At 57.0% G+C, this 20,692-nt stretch overlaps 2 protein-coding genes across 2 annotated transcripts; both read left to right on the top strand.

The window, feature by feature from the left end:
• Positions 1-1,012: 1,012 nt before the first annotated feature.
• Positions 1,013-4,863, top strand: LOC119037571 (keratin, type I cytoskeletal 13-like). Its single transcript, XM_053659404.1, has 8 exons — positions 1,013-1,596; positions 2,182-2,264; positions 2,454-2,610; positions 2,757-2,918; positions 3,007-3,132; positions 3,221-3,441; positions 4,106-4,131; positions 4,465-4,863. The coding sequence occupies exons 1-8, from the start codon at positions 1,138-1,140 to the stop codon at positions 4,587-4,589; spliced, it is 1,359 nt and encodes a 452-aa protein (XP_053515379.1). The 5' UTR covers positions 1,013-1,137; the 3' UTR covers positions 4,590-4,863.
• Positions 4,864-12,706: 7,843 nt separating this feature from the next.
• KRT36 (keratin 36) lies at positions 12,707-16,187 on the top strand. Its single transcript, XM_037129728.2, has 7 exons — positions 12,707-13,156; positions 13,827-13,909; positions 14,174-14,330; positions 14,854-15,015; positions 15,120-15,245; positions 15,422-15,642; positions 16,010-16,187. The coding sequence occupies exons 1-7, from the start codon at positions 12,707-12,709 to the stop codon at positions 16,185-16,187; spliced, it is 1,377 nt and encodes a 458-aa protein (XP_036985623.2).
• The last annotated feature ends 4,505 nt before the right edge of the window (positions 16,188-20,692 follow it).

The raw sequence follows: 20,692 nt of genomic DNA, 5'->3' as shown, positions 1-20,692 counted from the left end.
AGACGCACACTTGCACAGGTGGCCGTGTGCTCACACAGGTGGCCGTGTGCTGGCATATGCAGGCACATGCTCACACAGGTGGACACACACTTGCACAGGTGGACACGTGCTTGCACAGCGGACGTGTGCTTATGCAGAAGTGAAAATGCATTAAACTAGACACATGACTTGCACATTTTATTATATGAAAACTATACCTAAGAAATGAGCCTTGGTGTTAGGCAGAACCAGGCCTGGGGTTCAGTCCTGACTCTGCCCTTGAGGTTCAGTGTCCTCAATTGGGGAGAGAATAGTAGGCCCACCTGGCTGGGCTGCTGCAGAGATTAAACTTTCAGTCATTAGTATGAAGTTCTTGGCCCCGTGCCTGCATGTGGTGAGGGGTCTGAGAGTATGTTCTTTTATCACGTACAGGGTCACTTCCTCTTCCCGTGCCTCAGTTTCCCCAGCTGTGTTGGATGGTCCCTAAAGTTCCTTGATATGTGACTTTATCTGATGGTCTTGGAGCCACTTTCTTCTTAGTCTAAACACTTTCAAGGTAGTTGATTCTACGGTGGATTCTCAAGTTTGTCAGTTGCCACAAGCACTGGGGCCGAGGTAGTGCTGGGGTGGATGCAGAACATTCCATTCAGAAGTTTTAGGAATAGAAGGGGGAGGCCAAGGGCTGCGGTGGCCTTGCAGAGCACTGGACCACTTTGCAGCCACCTCTCCCTTCAGAGGAGGTTCCTGCGAAGCCTCTGTGTCTGGGTGCCCATTCCAACATCGGGTGGGGCCAAGAGCCTCTGGGAGCGAGTTCCTGCAGTGGAGAGGTGAAACAGAATTCAGTTGTCAAAGGGTAGTCTCAGGCAGAACACTGTTTCCTCTGAATCATCCCTTTTGTTAGGGATTTAAAAAAAAGCCAGTTCTTCCCCCACCCCCAAAAGGCACAACCCACCTTGGAGAGCAGAGTTAACTGGGCTTGTGGGAAACAAAGAGGCGCAGCTGGCACCGGCCAGAGGGTGGGGAGGGAGGAGAGGGGATGGGACGACTGTCCAACCCCTGTGGAGGGTGTATAAAAAGCACCCACTGGGGAAGAGCCACAGTCCTCAGCTCAGGCCAAGCCAAGCTCCTGCCTGCACCTGCTCTCCATTCGCTCTCATCATGAGCAGCCTCCTGCAAAGCTCCTCTGCCAGCTATGGAGGTGGTTTCGGGGGTGGCTCTTGTCAGCTGGGAGGAGGCCGTAGTGCCTCTGCCTGTTCAAACCGATTTGTCTCTGGAGGATCAGTTGGGGGCTATGGGGGCGGCATGAGCTGCAGCTTCGGTGGAGGGGCTGGTAGTGGTTTTGGTGGAGGCTTTGGAGGTGGCTTTGGTGGGGGTTTCGGCAGCGGCTTTTGTGACTTCAGTGGTGGCAATGGCGGCCTCCTGTCTGGCAATGAGAAGATCACCATGCAGAACCTCAATGACCGCCTGGCCGCCTACCTGGACAAGGTGCGCGCCCTGGAGGAGGCCAATGCCGACCTGGAGGTCAAGATCCGTGACTGGCACCAGAAGCAGAGCCCCGCCAGCCCAGAGCGCGACTACAGCCACTACTATAAGACCATCGAGGAGCTCCGGGACAAGGTGAGACCTTGAATGTCAAGGAGGGTTAACATTCTGTATAGGACAGAGCTGGAAAGACCAGGAAACGTAGTACCCCAGGGGACCAGCAGATGCAGTCTGGGTGGAATTCTTCCATTATTTTATTGTTGTTAGTATTCATGTCAGTGCTTTCATTGCATATACACAAATGGATGGGCATATGGGTAGGATTTTTCCTCTGCTCAGCTGGCGGATCAGTTCTGGTGCAGTGGTGAACCATGTGTAGCTGGGCTGGCTTCCTCCAGACCCAAAGGAGAGGGCTCTCAAGACAGGGGCCTGGAGAGGTTGCTAGTCCGAGGCCGTGGAGAACTGACCAGCCACAGATGTTCTTGGAGGCGTCCTCTCCCTGCAGTGCAGCTCCTGGTCTCCCCTGTCATGACCAGAATGCAGGACACGAATGCTAGAGTAAATTGCAGGGACCCAGCTGGCCCCTCCCTTTACAGAAAAGGAACCCAGGCCCAGTTCACGTTGCCTGAAAGTGTGACGACAGCCAGTCCTGCCCAGGTGTTCTCAGCCCTCCTCCCCAAGCTCCTGGAGACTCCAGTGGCCACCTTCTGTGTTTTGCAGATCCTAGCGGCCACCATCGAAAACAACCGGGTCATCCTGGAGATCGATAATTCTAGGCTGGCTGCGGATGACTTCAGGCTCAAGTTAGTTTATTTTTCTCATTTGCCTTTCCTAGCAGTCTCTTATTTTAGACAAATGCTCATCTGAACGAGGAAATTAGAGCTTCCCAGGAGTGAATGTCTTGGAGAAAAGTCCAGTGCAGAGGTGGTGGTAGTGGTGGGGTGTCTAATATTATCTGCGTTGCTTTTTCAATTAAAAAAAAAATCCTTCAGGTACGAGAACGAGCTGGCCCTGCGCCAGAGCGTGGAGGCCGACATCAACGGCCTGCGCAGGGTGCTGGACGAGCTGACCCTGGCCAAAACGGACCTGGAGATGCAGATTGAGAGTCTGACTGAGGAGCTGGCCTACATGAAGAAGAACCACGAGGAGGTGAGAGAGGCCACGGGGAGCCTAGTGCCGTGGCCAGACTCAACTCTCCTCTGTGAGACCTGGAAGGGCTTTCCAGAACACCCCAGTAGCATCCAGAGACAGGAAAGACAAGGAGCTTCATACCTCTTCCTTTCCCTTCCCCACAGGAGATGAAGGAGCTCAGCAACCAGGTGATAGGCCAGGTCAACGTGGAGATGGACGCCACCCCAGGCATCGACCTGACCCGAGTATTGGCGGAGATGAGGGAGCAGTACGAGGCCATGGCCGAGAGGAACCGCCGTGACGCCGAGGAGTGGTTCCAAAAAAAGGTGCCCGGCGCTCTCACCCCGTGGAGCCAGGGGCTGCCTAGCCTTCCACCCGAGCTTCTGCATCACCTTCTTCCTGCTTGACTTTCAGAGCGCAGAGCTGAACAAGGAGGTGTCGTCCAACACTGCCATGATTCAGACCAGCAAGACGGAGATCACAGAGCTCAGGCGAACGCTCCAGGGCCTGGAGATCGAGCTGCAGTCCCAGCTCAGCATGGTACACCGTCTGCCCCTGGCCAGCGGCCACTCCCGCCAGGTCTCCCCTGGGTCTGCCTCCCCTCGTAACTTGCCTATTGCCTCACCAGAAAGCCGGGCTGGAGAGCACACTGGCAGACACGGAGTGCCGCTACGCCATGCAGCTGGCGCAGATCCAGGAGCTGATTAGCTGTATGGAAGCCCAGCTGAGCGACATGCGTGCAGACACGGAGCGGCAGAACCTGGAGTACCAGCAGCTCATGGACATCAAGACACGGCTGGAGCAGGAGATCGCCACCTACCGCAGCCTGCTTGAGGGCCAGGATGCCAAGTAGGTCCTCACCAGCCTCTCTCTTGGGCAAGCGAATGCAGGACCCTCGATGTCAGAGCAGGCCGTGTCTTAAGGATCAGGCCCTCGGGTCCTGGATGGGAGGGGACCTGACTGAGCTTGAACAGCCTGGGTGAAGATGTGGGGTCAGAGCTCCCCTGTTCTCTTGAGTCAGACTGTGGGGGTATTTCCTCAGCAGGCTGAAGAGTCAATCCCTTGGGACATTCTAATTCAGGCCTCTGAGTTGGACTGGCAGAATAAGGACCATGGAGAGAACATCTCATTCTGGAAAAGTACTCACATCAGCTTGGCCAACAGAGCTAGTGAAATGGCCATGTAACTGCCTTCAGACCAGTTGTGGAGAGCAGCGTGCTTGTGGGCTCAGGGCTGGATGGGTGTGGGACAGAGTGAACCCGAGGGCAGACAAAACTTCCGGCAGATGCTCTGCATTTAGAGCCAATCACCTCTTCTCCTGAGGCCTCAGACAGACAGACAGACAGACCTGGAAGGCATCTGATGCTGCTGCCTGTGGGCTGAGGGCACAGTTAGGTGAACAAGCCCAACTCGGGGGCCCCAGATGACGGTCCGAGGTGTTCCATCCAAGGACAGGAAAGCAGCTGCCGTCAGCGGTCTCTCTATTCATGGCTGCCTCTCTCTTCTCCTCCAGGTTGGCTGGCTTCCCCTCCTCAGGAGGTAAGGACCTACGAGTGGGAGAGGTTCCTGCTCACTGCCCCCAGGGGAGGGGAGGTGGGAGGGAGGCAGTGCTGGACTCCCGGTGTAGGGCCCAGGGCACTCTGGTGAAAGTGGTCATTTGCTCATCTGTTTCCCTTTCAACGTAGATGGCCCTGCCCCAGAGCGCCACTGGGCTGTCTTGGAGAAAGCCGGCTTTGGGGACAATCATACAGAGTCCTTATTAACTAACCCCTCACCTGACCGGCGAGGGGGTTTGGGGCCCTCCTGGGGCCGCTGACCTGGCCTGTGGTGAGGGTCTCCAGGCTGAGCATCTCTTGCCTCCTTGTTGTCCAGCAACCACCAGAACCGGCGCCAGCGCCAGCGCCAGCGCTAGTGCCAGTGCCAGTGGAAGCGCCAGCGCCAGCGGAAGCTCCGGCAGCCCTACTACTGCTCTCCCCTCTTCTGTTCGCCGTACCTAGGACGCTCATCAGTCTTAAATCTGTGTGGAGTCCCCTCCCTGTGTCTTCAGCATCCAGAGGAGGAGAGGACTGAAGTTTCCTGCGAGAGAGAGGGAGGGTCCGCGGGAAGCTGGGTCGCTCTGCTCCCCGTCCCCCATTCTCTAGGGTGGACGTTCCTTACTCTTCTCACCAAATTGGCTTCCTTTTCTCCCTGACCTGGCTGGTCTGATTTCTTAGCTTCTTTGCTAAAAAGAAAAGATAAGTCAATAAAGTTTCCTGCCTTTTTGCAAACGTATTTTTGATTCTGGCCTGTTTTCTGTGGGTGGCACGTGCCAAGACCCCGATTTGGGGCTGTGGGTGGGCAGGTCGCCCCGACAAGCCCAGCCCAGGGAGCTCGCAGTGGGGAAGGCCGCAGACACTTGAGCACGCCGCCAGCACACAGGCGCAGTAATTGCAGACATGGGTGGGTGGGGCACGGGAGGCTCATGGACGAGGGCAGCGAGCAAACAGGGACGACTGGGGCAAAACGGAGCCGTACAGGGGCACGTGAGTAGCACTTCAGAGGGCGTCCAGTAATAAGAGAGCAATGGCTCTAGTGGAGTCAGTTAATGGGGAGACGCAGATGAGAGGTTTGGAGGGCGCTGGGGTGGGATGCAAGGGGCCAGTGCAGGGCTACTTTGGGGAGAAGGGGGCCCAAGACGATTGGTCCAGTTCTGGCCTGCTGCCTCCCTGCTTCCTGCAGAGACGATGGGCACCCAGGCCTTAGTGCCCCCTGGGCCTGCCCCAGGGCTCTGCCACTCCCAACAACCATGGGACTCAATGAGCAACCTGCCCTTCCTCCTGCTCCCCCCCACCCCCCGCCCCCCGCAGGCCTGGCCCTGCTCCCGTGCCTCCTCTGTGGAAGTCCCAGCTCAGGCTCACGGCCTCCTCTCACTCAGCTCACTCCTTACACGGTGACTGGCCTCCTGGACTCTGGTGGTGCGGACACTCTTCTCTTTTTCCTCTTGTCCATGACTGTTTATGAATAAAAGCACTGGCGCTGTGCATTAATGGAGGAGATTCTGAACTAGAGGAGACAGTGACAAAGGGGAAGGTGACACTGTGCCCGCACTCACGCTGCACAGGGCTCCTCTCACGCTTTATTTCTTGTACCTTTGCCATAATGCACGAGCTGGCACCGCTGTACCTGCCGCACACACCTGAAGGCTGAGGCTCAGGCTGGCTCAGTGAGCCGCCCGGCGGGAGAGGCCATGTCCCAGCATGCTTTCCAAGATGGCAGCTGGCCTTCATCAGAGTCAAGCGTTCAGCTCTGGGAACATGGGTGGGGTGGGGGAAAATGCTCTTTCCTAAGCCCCAGTGTTTAGGGGACAAAGATATCAACCACAGAGCATTCTCATGGTGTCCCATGCCTCAGAGCTCTAGAACGAGGCGGCTCCGCACGGCAGGTGCTGCACAAAGGTGGCTAATTGGCGAGTGAGTCTTGGCTGTGAGTCCTGGCTGCTCTGTCACCCTATTTTTTGCCGGCAGCAAAGGGCGCCTCCCTCTCCCCAGGCTCCGCCCAGATGGCCGACCCAGTGCACCTCCAGGCTCCCACGGGGTTGCGTGTCCTGGCTGGGTCCTGCAGGGGGCAGGCTCACTCCAGAAAGCAGGTGAGTTCCTGGAGGGCCACCCTCTGGGACACAGAGTGAAGGGACAGGGCTGTACGCCTGGTTGCAGCCTGGCCTACTCCCAACATGGCCTCGTATTGGGCAGCTGGGCACTGGGGGGAGCAGAGTGTGGCTGGGAAAGAGAAGAGAGAGCTTCCACAGCAAGGCTGTGGTCGGTGGCACTGCCCCCTGTGTCAGCTGCTGGGCCTCTGTCCCTCCCTGCGTTAGCTGGCACCTCTCGGGGGCTCCTGAGGGCCTCCTCCCTGTCGGATGATGTTTCTGAGGTTTGGTGGCTGGAGTGGGGCCGGGTCTGTGGACTGCTTCCCTGTGAGTGGCTCCCTGGGGCACCACAGAGTTGGGAGCAATCAGGAGGGTGGGTGGGGGCTGCAGTTGGGGGCGGAGATGCGGGGGAGTTAACCAAGAACTAGAGTTCACCCGACTGGCCCGTTTTTATAGACAGCCGTAATGACTCTGTGGCTTCTTTCATCCCGAAATCTCAGGGCAGGTTGAAAGTGGAGTCCCTCGTGTAAAGCGTGGGTAATGACAACCTGGAGCCCACAGCCTGGGGTGCAGACACGCTGAGAAAGCCACTGGGCCCCGGCCCCTGTAAATGCAGATCACAGAACCCGATCAAACGGGGAACGTTGCTTTGTGGTTCAGTTAAGTGGTACCTGAACCAAGGGGATGCGGGAGACGGAGGTACCAGCTTCTTTCTGCCTGTGGGCCTGGCTGTGCATCTCCCACAAACCACATGTTCTCTAAGCACACCAGGGACAGCAGCGGCAGCCCTGGAATTCTCCATAAAAGCTGGGTGGGGGGAGCCAGGCCCTGAGTGCACCCGAGCAGGAGGCCCTGGGCTCTTCCAGATGGGAGCTGTCAGCCAGCGCAGCCGCTCAGGAAGAGCCGCACAGGGTCAGGAAGGCAGAGCTTGGTTGAGAAGACCACGGAGGTATGGCTTAAGGCTGGGGTCGGGTGGCTCTCTGGGTCTCCCCCATGGCAAGAGCAGTTTGCTGCCGAATCCCGAAGCCCTGGGCAATTCCCCAAACCGTAGTCTGGGGGAGAGAAAATACCTTTGTATTGTGGGGGAAATGAGAGTGCCGGGGGCAATTCTGGCCTGGTACAGGGGGCGTTCTGAGGCCTTCTCCGGGTAAGGTCAAGGCTCATGGGGACTCAGGACCATGCACAGAGCAGCACATGGGAAGCTGGGTCCCTGGGGTGCCCTGCAGACCCCAAAGCCTGGGGAGTAACTCCTATTCAGAGCCATGGCCCACTCGTCAGCTCTCCTGAGGCCTCCGAGCAGGGGCTCTGGGCTCTGTAGACAGGGTTGGGTACAGACCTCCTTGGTCACCTACTGTGTGTCCAGCCCGTCCTGAGCTTGGTGAGGTCTGGTGACAGCAGGAGGTAGGCAGAGGTTTGGGGCACAGGCTGGGGGCATAAGAAATGGAGCAGAAAGGGACTTGCTGAATCTTGCCTAGGAAGATCTGAGTCACCCTCCCGGAGGCAGTTGCCATCAAGGTGGAATGTCACAGAGGTGGCCAGGACAAGAGTCAGGACAACTCAGCACTGTCTGTGTCCCACTCGCTGGACCTGTGAGGGCAAAAATGGCAGCCACTCAGAACAGAGAATAAAGGGCAGAAAGGGGAGATTTTCCAAGGGAAGCCAGATATACCTGTCCCCAAGACCAGTCAGTCTTGGGGACAGGCCACGGGGCAAGGAAGGAAGGAACAGCTGTGTCTCGTTTGCCAAGGTTCTCACTGAGGACTGCCAGGTAAAATGCAAGACGCCCAGTTAAATCGGAATCGCAAACAGACAATGAATCATTTTTTTATAGTAGTGTGTCCCAAACACTGCCTGGATTTTGGGGTGACTAAATCTGGCCCCCTTAGCCTTAGTGTGTCCACGAGCACTTCTGGGTCTCCCCCCACTGAAGCCGAGTAAGCCAGGCCTTCCTCTACCTTTCCAACGAATGAAATTGGTAGCTTAAAATGTCTTAATTGAAGTTTTTCACCCCCACGATGTTTTCTTCCACGTGGGGTACCTGCTACTGTGTGTCTGCACTGGCACCCCACATCAGCGGGCAGTTGTTCAGCCACAAGCTGTTGATGTGGTTATTTGACACAGAATAGAGAGAAACTGCCTTTCTGGGCGGGGCCGGGAATCTCAGGCGCTTTGTCACTGGAACTAATTGTTACAAGGAAAAAGCAGTAGGGTGGGTGTGGGGCAGTGAGATCAGTGTGGGTCTCCCCTTTCCTGGGTGACTAGCTGGGTGGCACCTGACGGCGTTAAGACATGGGATCAGCATTGTTTAGATGCCTGTGACGGGTGGGGAATTCTGTGGGGACATCAAAGGTGGGACAGGCAGCAGGACACGACTGGGAAGAGGAAGTCTACGCCAGCAGGACACTAAGAGAGGCAGCCATGGACTTCCTGAATGATCTTAGTCCCCTTGGTGCCCAGTGTGACTCGGCTGCTCCGTGGTCCACTGTCTGCTTCCTCCAATGCATTTGGGGCGGTATGGTGTGGTGGTGGCCGGCACTCTCTGACCACCGCCCAGAGAAGCAGGTTAAGGGGCACACTGCTCAGAGAACCCATTTCCTCCTTGCGCTTGCGGTGACAGGCTGTGCCTGGTGCCCTCCGCATTGGAGGGCCTGTTCAGAGCCGGGCAGGAGACTCAGGTTTGATTTTTCATCTCTTTTTGCTCGTGGAGAACCTTGGCTTTCAGATGGAAGCTTATTTAAGGATGGAGACTTCTTTTTTACCAAAGAAGGAGCTACAAACTCAGTGGTTGACTTTGAACTCGGTGGCCTTCCACGGTGGGCTTGGGAAGAGCCAGGGTGCTTTCTGCTCCTGTGGCAGCACCTCCTGAAACCGGGGGTGAGTGGGCAGAGAGCACCTGTCAGCCCCGTGGCCCTGAAACCAGCACCTGTACTTGAATGGGGTGGGAGAGGCGTTTGGAAGCTTGTCAAGGCCAGAGGCCAGACAGAGTCCCGGCTGATGGTCCCTTCAGCCCTGGACATAGCCCCGGCCGCCACTTTTCTCAGCAGCTGTCTTTCCTGGTGCAGCTGGGCCAGGCCTCTGAGTCAGCACCACACGAAACCGGGGTGAGTGGTTTGTGTGCTGGAAACAGTGTTTGGGTCTCAGGCTGCGTGGGCTCCAAGAACAGTGTTGATCTCTGAAACCTGTGACATGAGTTCCTGTTCATCAAGCACATTTCAATATGGCTCCCACACTCCTGGGAATGAGATGTTATGATCTCCATTCCCCTCTTGGGAAAACAGAGGCTCGTATCATGCAGTAGCTTGAACCTAGGTCTTGCCGAGTCCAGGCCCAGGGCCCCTGCCGCCCGGCTCGACATGTTCTGAGCCCCTTCTTCTGCAAAGCCAAGTCCTGGCTCAGGCAGCCAGAGATGTTCTTTTAACCTGGGCGTGGGGTGATGCCTGCTCCAGGGCCTGAGGACACCGTGCCTCAGAATGGGGTCTTCTGGGAGCAGCCTTGGGGGGTGGTCAACGCTGCCCCTCCTGCGGAGGACAGCCAGGAGGAAGCCTGGGCCAGTTTGCGCAGGAAAGAAAACCCCACTGTGTCCTGGAAGGGGACGTATTTCCTCTTTCTTCTGTGGGTCAGTGACAGAGAAGGGATGGTGACTGTGGGAGATGGTGAACGAGGCAGACACATCCAGGTGACTTCTGGCTCTCTCCACAGGAAATGCTGGGCCCCAGATCCTGTAGTGTCCGAGATGCGATGGCCGCAAGCTCGCCATGTCCAGGCCCTTCATGTTCAGACGGGAACCTGGGGCTCAGAGTGGAGGTGGGTCACACGGGGACTTTGGGCAGAGCTTGGCCTGGAGTCCCGGTTCCCTGACCCTTAGCCCAGTGCACTTTTGATTAATGTTGGAAGAAATAATCTCAGAACAGGACCCTATGTTGACATAAAACCTGTTGAACGGGCAGCCTGATTTGCTAAACACAGAACAGGTGGCTTTTCTCTGGGGCTGGATCACCATGACGGGTGGGATGGGCTGTCACCTGCTGCTGTCCAGGGAGATGAGTCCCGGCTCTCTCTGTGGTACAGGTAGAGCAGCTGCTACACTCAGGCCTCCCTCATCCCACAATGGTCCACGCTTCTGCGTAGAAGAGAACAGAGCAGTTCTTCCCGTGAGGCCCCTGCCACACTCGCCTCCAACAGGTGGCCTCGGAGTCTACAACATTGAGAAAGGCAGTGGACTGAGAGCGACTGAAAGACCTCTCTGGCTAGCTTGTCACCTGACCCAGGAGGACCGCGTGCCTCTCCTCAGCCCCAGGGAACGCCTGCATGGACGCTGGCCCACGGTGGCCCTACTGAGCAGCGGCTGAGAGGGGGGACAGCCAGAGCAGCTTAGGGTCTGCTTAGTGAGTTGCCCTGAGAGAAACCTAGAGTCAGCTTCAGATACAGGTTTCACAGTGGAAGGGCTAAAAGAAACGAGAACACCAATTTCAGCCAGAGACTCCGAACAGAGAAGAGCTGTGCCGGGCTCACGGTAGAGGCTGCCTGCGGGGCGAGTGCGCTGTGTCACAAATGAGGTAAACTGAGGCACACTGAACACTGAGAAGGCCCCACAGTAACCGAGAGACTCTACACTGGTTGTCCTAGAAAACAAAGGGGGCACTTAGAGGAGGCCTGGTGAGAGCTCCGGTCCCTGTCCTCATAGTCCAACGGGTCTCCACTGAAGGTCGTTTGCCCCCAGGGGATATTTGGCAATGCCTAATGATATTATTGGTTGTCACCACCAGGGGAGGGAATTGTTACTGACACCTGGTTGTAGAGTCAGGGGTGCTGCCAACATTTTATGATGCACAAGAAGCCCCCACAAGAGAAAAACACATGGTCTGTTTGTCAACAGGGCCAAGGCTGAGACACCCTGGGATGGCCCCGCCCAAGTCCCCACCAGCCGTGCAGGGCAGAGGGGCCGCTCAGAGGCGCCGAGGCCAGGGCAGCCGGGGCTCTGAGGACCCTCTGCCCGGCTCTGGCTCCCAGGAGGAGCTCACCAGGCAGCTCTCGGGCATCCTGTCCAGGTGCCCACTGCACTGGGGGAGGTGCTGTGCACCACAGCCAAGCCTCCTGAGTAATTTCAGAGAGAAGCTTATAAAGCATTTTAAGAGGTTGGTAAATTACCACTCCAGACGCACATAAATGCTTCCATAAATTCCGGCCTTGCGAAGCAAGTCCGTGTGGGAGAGGAGGGACGGCGGCCCGCGCCTTCGGGGAGCCGCGTGGGGAGGCAGAGGACCGCACTTCCCTCTGCTCCTTAATCCTCGGGCTTCTCCTTCTAGCTTGCTTCCCTGTCTGGCAGTGCTTTGTTTGTTCTGCTTATTCCTTTCCTATCCAGAGAGGCTTCACTGAGCGTCTCTGTATGCAGTTCAGGGACTGGGGGGTGGGCAGAGCAGGCCATTTGGGGTCCTGATTCTACCCTCCTAGGTTTAGAGAACTGGGGGCCACAGAGAGGCCTGCTCTCCAAAGCAGCCCCACTTTCAGGCTCACTCCCATGGTGCTTTGCTGGCCACAGCCATAAATGACCAATGGAGACTGTTCGCTTAGACTAACCAACTTCTCTATAGCACCCAGTGGTTTTCGAAACACTTTTACTCCTGACTTTCGATCAGTGTGTAGTAGGCGGGGCAGGTTGTCGATCTCTACGGTCACGATGAAGACACAGAGGAGGCCAGACAGGCGGGGACGTGGTCACAGCTCATCCGCAGAGCCAGGCTTTGAGCTTTGGTCTCCCATCCCTAAATTCTGAGTGGTGGCACTTGACCTTGGTTGTGTGGGGGACGAGAATGCGGGATTTGGGGCCTGCGAGCCCCGGTTGCAGCGCCAGGCTCTTTGCTCACTGCCTGTTTACCTGAAGCAAGACTTGATGTATTTATTTTCTAACCATTCTGAGCGTCATCTCCACACTGGGAAGATGGAGACACTGTTGGCCACATCCTGAGACTGTTGTGAAGTGTAATTGAAGTAATTACATAGATGCGCCAGGGATGTTAGTTTTCTCTGCTCCTTTTTCACTATCTCTGTGGCCCGGACCCAGGGCAGCAGCTGTGAGGGTGGGGTCATGGATGACGGTGACAAATGGACAGATCGGGCTCCTTAAGGGAAGACACGCCAACAGGGCAGGAACCCAGTGTCATTTGTGAGGCCACTCCCAATTTATAGGATCTGGTGCAAAGTCTTTGAAGAGGTAATAAAATTCATATTCTGTTACAGAGAGGCAACAGTGGAGAGTCCTGACTTAGCAAACCAAATTGGACATTTTTTTTTTCTTTTTCTTTACAAGGCGGGGAATCCTGGACGGGTAGCAGAATTTGTGTTCTTATGAGATTAGCTTTCCGGGCTAGGAATAGATTTCCCAAGAGTAACAGGACAACACCCCACGAAGTGGGTATATAAGCACCCCAGAAAGGCCTGCAGAACACAGTGCCCCAGCTCTTGGCTCAGCTGTGACATTTCCTTGCTGGCATCATGGCTACCCAGCTCTGCTCCCCCATCTTCTCTTCAGGGTCTGTCAAGGGCCTCTGCGGCTCGGCAGCTGGCACTTCTCGGGTGTCCGCTGCCTGCTCCATGGGCTCCTTCCGGGCTCCCAGTCTTGCTGGTGCTGCGGGATCTGCCTCTACTGGCAGGATGGGCTTCTCCAGCCCTGGGAGCTGCTCCTACCTGTCCTCTGGGTGTGCCCCCTCTGGCTTTGCTGGGACTGGGTCCTGGTTCTGCGAGGGCTCCTTCAATGGCAGCGAGAAGGAGACCATGCAGTTCCTGAACGATCGTCTGGCCAACTACCTGGAGAAGGTGCGGCAGCTGGAGCGGGAGAATGCGGAGCTGGAGTGCCGCATCCGGGAGTGGTACGAGACCCAGATCCCGTACATCTGCCCAGACTACCAGTCCTACTTCAAGACCATCGAGGAGCTGCAGCAGAAGGTAACGGGGGCCTGGCCCCCGTCTAGCCAGGCAGCCCAGCCCCTGAAGGGGTCTGTCCCACTTCAAAGGACTACAGATGAAACTATAGCTCTGAGGGAATTCTCATATCTTCCTCTTTGGGGTCTTGATGTCCTGGGGGCACCAGACCTCTCTGGGCTGGTAACCTGTGGCCAGCCCTTTCTCTCCTCCTCTCTCTGTCTCAGCTACACGAAGGTCAATAACATGCATTGAGCCTCTATTGGACACGCTCCTCTCTTTGGCTTATTTACTCCTCATCTCAGAGAGATGGGCATTCCTGGACCCATTTAACAGATGAGGAAGTTGAATTTTAGGGAGGTTCAGCAACTTGCCCAAGATCACACAGCCTGCTGGTGCCGGTTGCAGAGCCCGACTCCAGCTTGGTCCAGTTCTCTCTGGTCACCCTAGTGCTTCCTACCAGGCCACTCTGAGAGCTACAGATGTCAGGACCCATGGCCACTGACACCCCTCCTATGACTGACACTCCCTCCATACCTGGGCTCAGGGCTCAGGGCTCAGGGCTCAGGGCCAGAGATGCTGAAGGTGCTGGTGGCACTCGGAGGTGTGGCCTCTGTGAGCTGAGCTACCCCATCCCAGCCACCCCTATGCTGCTGGGTCTTCTCCAGCTCACAGGGTACCCCTTGCTTCCCAGATCCTGCTGACCAAGGCTGAGAATGCCAGGCTGGTCCTGCAAATTGACAATGCCAAGCTGGCTACCGATGACTTTCGGACCAAGTAAGTGGACCTGGTTGGGGAGGTTTCTGAGTGGTTCCCTTCTTTCTGTCTCCTGCCCTTGGGAGCTGGCGAGGTGGCTGTGAGGCCAGAGGAAGCTGCAAGTGGAGCATTGCATGCAGCATTGGCTCCGGATCCCTTCTGGGTCAAGGGAAAGGCCTCTGTGCTGCTGACCCCGAATCAGCCCTGCAGCTGGATGGCAGGGCAGGGGGCCCTCCCTGTGCGTGGCCCCTTTGCCGCAGTCTCGGCAGGACTCCGTGTGTGCAGGTACGAGACGGAGCTGGGCCTGCGGCAGCTGGTGGAGGCCGACACCAACGGCCTGCGCAGGATGCTGGACGAGCTGACCCTGTGCAGGGCCGACCTGGAGGCCCAGGTGGAGTCCCTGAAGGAGGAGCTGCTCTGCCTCAAGAAGAACCACGAGGAGGTGAGGCTGGTGCCACGCAACCTCCCAGTGTTTCCTGTCCCACAGGGAGTCTTGGGCAAAACAGTGTGACAACCACCTCCACAGTGACTCCAGCTGACATTCGTTCATAGCTTACTGGTGCCAGGAACTACGTGAAGCACTTTACCTTTCAGTTCATCCCCACAATAATCCCAGGAGGGGTGTACTAATGATAAGCTTCATTCTACAGACAAGAAAACCGAGGCACAGAGAGGTTAAATCACTTGCCCAAGGTCACACAGATCCCACACTGCTGCCCATAACACCGAATCTCCATTTGAGCTGCAGTGCCTGCTAACAATTCCGTTTGCCTGGTACTTGCATCCTCCCAACTCTCTGAGGAGGGAAGCACAAGTCCATGAGGAGACTGAGGCTCAGAGAGGTTCAGTGTCCTGTTTAATGTCACACAGCTAACAAACGAGGGAGGGAGGTTTGAGTGCCGCTCACCCGAAACCCCATCCAGCACCCTTTTTGCATCTTATGCCTTCTCGGCTGCTGTTTTCAGGAAGTCAGCACACTGCGGTGTCAGCTCGGGGACCGGCTGAACGTGGAGGTGGATGCCGCCCCCCCTGTGGATCTCAACAAGATCCTGGATGAGATGAGGTGCCAGTACGAGGCCCTGGTGGAGAATAACCGCAGAGACGTGGAGGCCTGGTTCAACACCCAGGTGGGCTGGGGGCAGCCCAGCAAGGCCAGCTCCTGTGGTGGGGTTACCCTTGACCGTCGCTTCACTTGGTCTGACCCTGCTCCGGGTACTCTCCTGTTTCTCAGACCCAGGAGCTGAACCAGCAGGTGGTATCCAGCTCTGAGCAGCTGCAGTGCTGCCAGACAGAGATCATCGAGCTGAGACGTAACGTCAACGCCCTGGAGATCGAGCTGCAGGCCCAGCATAGCATGGTGAGTGGCCCCTGCTGGAGGGGCCGGCCACCATTTGTGGCAGGCAGACTCCCTGACCCTCCAGCCTCAGCACTTGGATCCCCATGGGTGCGGTCATGGGCATGTGCCGCATCCCAGGGCTGTGGGTGTCTGGGCGGGGTGCCCTCCCACGGGCAGCACCCTCTTTCCCGCTGCAGCGGAACTCCCTGGAGTCCACCCTGGCGGAGACCGAGGCCCGCTACGGCTCCCAGCTGGCCCAGATGCAGTGCCTGATCAGCAACGTGGAGGCCCAGCTGGCCGAGATTCGCTGTGATCTGGAGCGGCAGAACCAAGAGTACCAGGTGCTGCTGGACGTCAAGGCCCGGCTGGAATCGGAGATCGCCACCTACCGCCGCCTGCTGGAGGGAGAAGACTGCAAGTGAGTGGCCGTGGCCCTGGGGAGCCAGGCTTGGGGAAAGGGCTCGTCACTCAGTGCTGTGCTGGCGGCATCAGCCCCTAAGTGGCTGTTACAGGTGAAGGGGGACTGCTCCAGAGCCTCTCAAGAGAGATTCCTCCCAGCCCTGGACTTTAGCGTTCACAGGGGGACAGGCCACTCCAAACATCGTTTTAGCTGGGAGTTTCTAGTCCTCATCCCTGCAGCCCTCGGGGATGTCCCAGGCACGGTCTGAGGCCCTTGTCGTCATCCCCCACCTGCCTCACGTTTGGTCCCCTCAACCTGTTTAACTTGATGTCAGTGCGATGCCCTGGTACCACACACACAACCTGAAATGATCTCATTTCCGCAGGCTTCCTGCCCACCCCTGTGCCGCAGAATGCAAGCCTGCCGTTAGGGTTCCTTACGTCTCCAGCGTGTCCTGCGCCCCGGCTCCCCAGGTCAGCACCCAGATTCGAACCATCAAGGATGAGATCAGAGACGGGAAAGGCATGTCCTCCAGGGAGCACATGAAGGCCTGCCAGCTGTAGTGGGCGGCCCAGCCCGCCGGGCGCACCTGGGCCCACAGGACGGAGGACGCCCCTGTGGCTCCCAGCTCCAAACGACCCTGCTTCCCTAGAGAGGCTCCCCGCTGAGCACATTTTTCTACCAAAATACTTCTTATATTGTGTTTCTGAGCTGCACTGCTTTTATGCATGCAAAGTAGTTTTCCCTGGAAATTTACCCAATAAAGTGTTCTTCCGGCATAGCAAACACGAGTCCATCTATTCTCATGTGGTTAGTGAGTGGGGGCGTTTGATCAGGGCCGCACTGAAGTCGTGAGTTTTGGTTTCAGCTCTGCCTTCTCGGGCTCCGGGTGATGGGAAGGGACAGGGTGATTAAACATATTTAGTAACAGGGACACCTCAGTCCCTGCTCCACCAGATCAGACACTCAGCCAATCCCAGTGGGTGCCGGCCACCGGGGGTGACCCCAGAAGAGGCATGGGTTCCCAGGCCAGTCCTCCTCAGTAGCCCCGCCTGGATCTGTCTCCTTTTCCTTTAGCTTCTCCCTTTACCCTGCTCACCTGCCCTCACACCTGACACTGGGACAGTCCCAGAGAGGGGGTTCCGGGACCAGCCAGAGAGAGGCAAACCCCAGGCTGCCAGCCTGGGCCAGCCACCCCAGGGAGGGACGTTGGGTGACCTTGGGGTGGATCCATGTCCCCAATACTGGGTACAAAGCTGAAGTGAGAGGTGGTGGGGACAGTGCAGTGGAGGGGGGTCAGACACGGAACCTCACAATGGGGTAGAGTCCAGAGTGCCCCGGATTCTACAGGTGAAGCCGTGCCCACCTGGGCATTGAGCCAAAACGTGCCAGGCCCCGCACCCCTCTGATCAGAGGAGCGTGGCCCGTGAGAAGTCCAGGGCCCTCATGCCTCTTCAGTTGAGAACACAGGCCCAGAGAGGGCAGTGACTCCTGCGGGCCACACAGAGGTGAGAGCGGCAGTCCGTCGCTGAGCTACGCAGCCTCCACCTCGGCTGCTCTTCCCGGCACGCAGATCCTCAGCCCTCTCTCCGCGTCTGGCTCTGTGCCTGTATCTGTCTCTTCTTTTTCTGCCTCTGGAAACTTACTCGAGCCCTAGACCTTTGTGGGAAAGAGGTGGCTGTGACTGATGTCACTGTGAATTTGGTGCTCAGCCAGAGGTGCAGCAAGCACACCTCGGTTCTCAGGGGGAGGTGCGTGCGGGCAGACAGGAGCACCCTGCACCGAGCCTGGGCCTGTGTTCGGCAGCAGGCGCCCAGTCACGCCATATGCCCTCTCTGGCGTCGGCTGGCTCACCTGGGAAATGGGGCTGTAGGAGGCTCAACATGTGCACAGCACCCAGGAAGTAGCTGTGAGCATGTGTAAATGAAGAGCTCCTGGGTGGCACGTGGAAAGGGGGAGCCCCCACCCTGTGGGCTGGAGTTCTGTGCTTGGTTACCCGGCAGGGCATGGGTGGGTCCTGCGCTGTTAGCCAGCAGCACCCTCGGAGGTGGGTGCTGAACTTGAAGGCCCAGGCCTCAGAGGGCCTGCTTGGCTTGGGGGCAGGAGGGCCCTTCCATCGGGTCTCACTCTCCTGCTGCCCTGCTCCTGCTCTGGGGCCTGCGGTCTGCAGTCCCTGGCTCGTGCCTGAGGCTCAGGAGATGAGAGGCAGGCAGCTGGGCACACAGAGTGCAACACCCCCATTTGGTTCGCTGGTTGTGGGAGCAGCCAGGGTTTGGGGAATGGGCTGAGCCTTCTGTTGTGGCTGCAGCTCGAGCAGCCTGGGTACTGTGTCTGAGCAGGCAGACGACCACACGGGGTTGTGACCTGACAGATAATCACACCGTCACCTCCTCGCACCACACACGCAGTGTATTTCTGCGTTCACTCTGTGGTTTACAGAGTGCATTTGCAGCCTCATCTCATGCACGCTCACAGGCGCTGTATCTATGGAGCTTTGTCTAGCCTTCTCTTAACTTGTTTAGAGCACCTGTGCTGGTTAAGGAACCCCTCTTCCTACTCTCAACCTCACAGACACCCTCAACGGAGTTCCAGTTTAAATCACTAACCAGTGTGCATGCCAGAAGTGAACACTCGTGTGGACCAGACATTAACACAGCGAGCGAGCGGCAGAATTCCATCAGCAGATGTGCACTGGGTGCTCCAAGCGTGGAAAACCCAGGGCTAATGCAGGGGCCCCTTAGGGAGAAGCAGGCGAGGAGAAGCAGCTGTAGATCACCCCACGCATGACCACACAGCACCAGGGTTGGCAGGTGGGGGTGAGGGCAGGCTGCCAGGTCCCCGGGAGGGGCAGAGATCACTGAGGGCTGGGACATTCAGGAAAGGCTTAGGGAACATTTAGAATTGATGGGCACCTTGGTGGGCGGGCAGAAGCAGGAGGAAGGGGGGCGAAGGGCATCTGAGAGCATGGCCAAGTGGGATGTTCTGGGGACAGCACAGACCCCACCTGAGCAGAGTGGGAAGTCTTACCGGGAAAGTTATTAGAATGCTTGCCAATAATGTTAGTTCTTGCTGATAAGGAATTCTAGGTAATTATTTTGTTCTATTAAAAAGAATACTAAGAAAGGATGAAAATAGACCAGAACAATTTACAGGATAATTCATAGCTTTAAGAACATCACTTATATGTCTTATAAAATAATCTAAAAAACTTATTAGAAACTTTCAGCCGCGCCTTTCATGCTGACGCCTCCCTTTGGGCAGAATGGCTTCGGGCCCAGGGAACGCTTCGCTCTCTGCCAAAGGGGCTGATAGTCCGAGCAGGTGCCGTTTGCCACACAGAGACGCCTAGTCCCCTTTCATCACCAAGTCTCACTTTCCTCATCTACAAGAGTAAGGATGATAAGACTGACTTTGGAAGCATCTTTCTCTCTCAGCTCTCTACCCACGTCTTCTCTCCTTTCATCGTTCCCTCCCTTTCTGTCCTCCCTTCCTCTCAAAATCCTTTCTTTGCTTCCTTAGTACCATTCACAATGGGCTAAAGCATCCATTCATTCATTCTGAGACATCCAGAAGCCCAGCATTGTGTTTGACACTATAGAGGTTTCATATTCATTTATTTTTAAAGATTTTATTCATTTATCTTTAGAGGGGAAGGGAAGGAGAGAGGGAGAGAAATATCAATGTACGGTTGCCTCTCGTGCGTCCCCTGCTGGGAACTGGCCTGCAACCCAGGCATGGGCTCTGACTGGGAATTGAACTGTGATCCTTTGGTTTGCAGGCCCGCGCTCAATCCACTGAGCTACGCCAGCCAGGGCACTGTAGAGGTTTCAATAGCAGTACCAGGTCAGTCTTCACCCGCAGGAACTCACAGTCTTCCTTGGAGGTCAGGCCTGAAACACAAGACAATTAGAGGATACCAGTGACCGGAGGGCCAACAGATCAGCCGCAAGTCTCTGCCTCGAGTGTCTGGAGCTGGCAGGGTACAGCAGGGCTGAGCAGGGGGCAGGCTCCTGGAACATCCCAGGCCTGCTCATTCCTCTCTCACATGGGGATACAGATGACGCCTATCTCATGAGACTGGTGTAAGGAGCGCATGAGAATGCCTGGAGAGCTCAGTGAGGAGCTTGGCAGGTGCTAAGTGCTCGACCAGTGGAGGCTGGTGCCCTTGGCCTTGTTATTACCAGGGCTGTGTGGGGAGAGGGATCCCGTCCAGGGAGCACAGGTGTGGAGCCCTGCCTGGGAACCCACGAGAACCCTGGGGCTGTATAAACAGACCGTGGCTTCCCGGCCTCCCCTGCTCTCGGTTCTCTGGGCTCCAGGGTGGCTGCGGGAGGCTGCGGGGCTTGGGTGGAGCCCTGTACTCGCCTGGGTGGGAAGCACAGACACGCAAGGAGGTGCAGCCAGGTTCTCAGCTGCATCCTTGTGCCAGGCATGGGTTTCCAGGGAGGAAAGGCTGAGGGAGCCAATGGGGGCCAGGGAAGCTGGTCACGCCAGGCCCCCAGGTGTGGGATGGGCATGGTGACTCATGGAAGCTCTGTGTTTGAGGGCCCCCGACATGTACCTGGCCCGTGGGGTGGTGGCCTATGTGCTCAGAGACTCTACGCACTCCCTAGCGACAGCTGTTTTATATCACCGGTGTGACTATAACAAGACTCCACCCATGTGGGGACGAGCGGTCATGGCAGCTGTCCTTCCTGAGCTGGTACCACGGGCAGGTGCCATTCTAGAGGCTTCATGCTCACACAGCCCTCAGAGCAGCCCTAGGAAGAAGGCACTATTATCCTCTTCTCAGTTATGGAGGAGGAGCAGGAGGAAAGAGAAGAGGAAGAGGAGGAGAGAGAGAAGTTTAGTCACACAGCCTGTACGTGGTGGGGCTGGGACTCAAACCCACAGAGGTCGCAGGTAACCACGATGCTGTGCTCCCTCCCCTGGGACACCGGGGGCTGCTGGCCACCCCCTTGTGGAGCCCACCCCATCCTGTCCTCCTCTCCTTTCTCCACGGAGCCTGACCACCTCTGCAGCCCAGGACGAGAGTCAGCAGCAGCGGCGGAGGCTGCTGGTGTAGTGG

The sequence above is a fragment of the Artibeus jamaicensis genome, unplaced genomic scaffold, assembly GCF_021234435.1.
Source record: "Artibeus jamaicensis isolate MK-2021 breed Jamaican fruit bat unplaced genomic scaffold, CSHL_Jam_final contig_2259, whole genome shotgun sequence".
NCBI lineage: Eukaryota > Metazoa > Chordata > Mammalia > Chiroptera > Phyllostomidae > Artibeus > Artibeus jamaicensis.
This window is presented reverse-complemented; position numbering and strand designations above follow the sequence as displayed.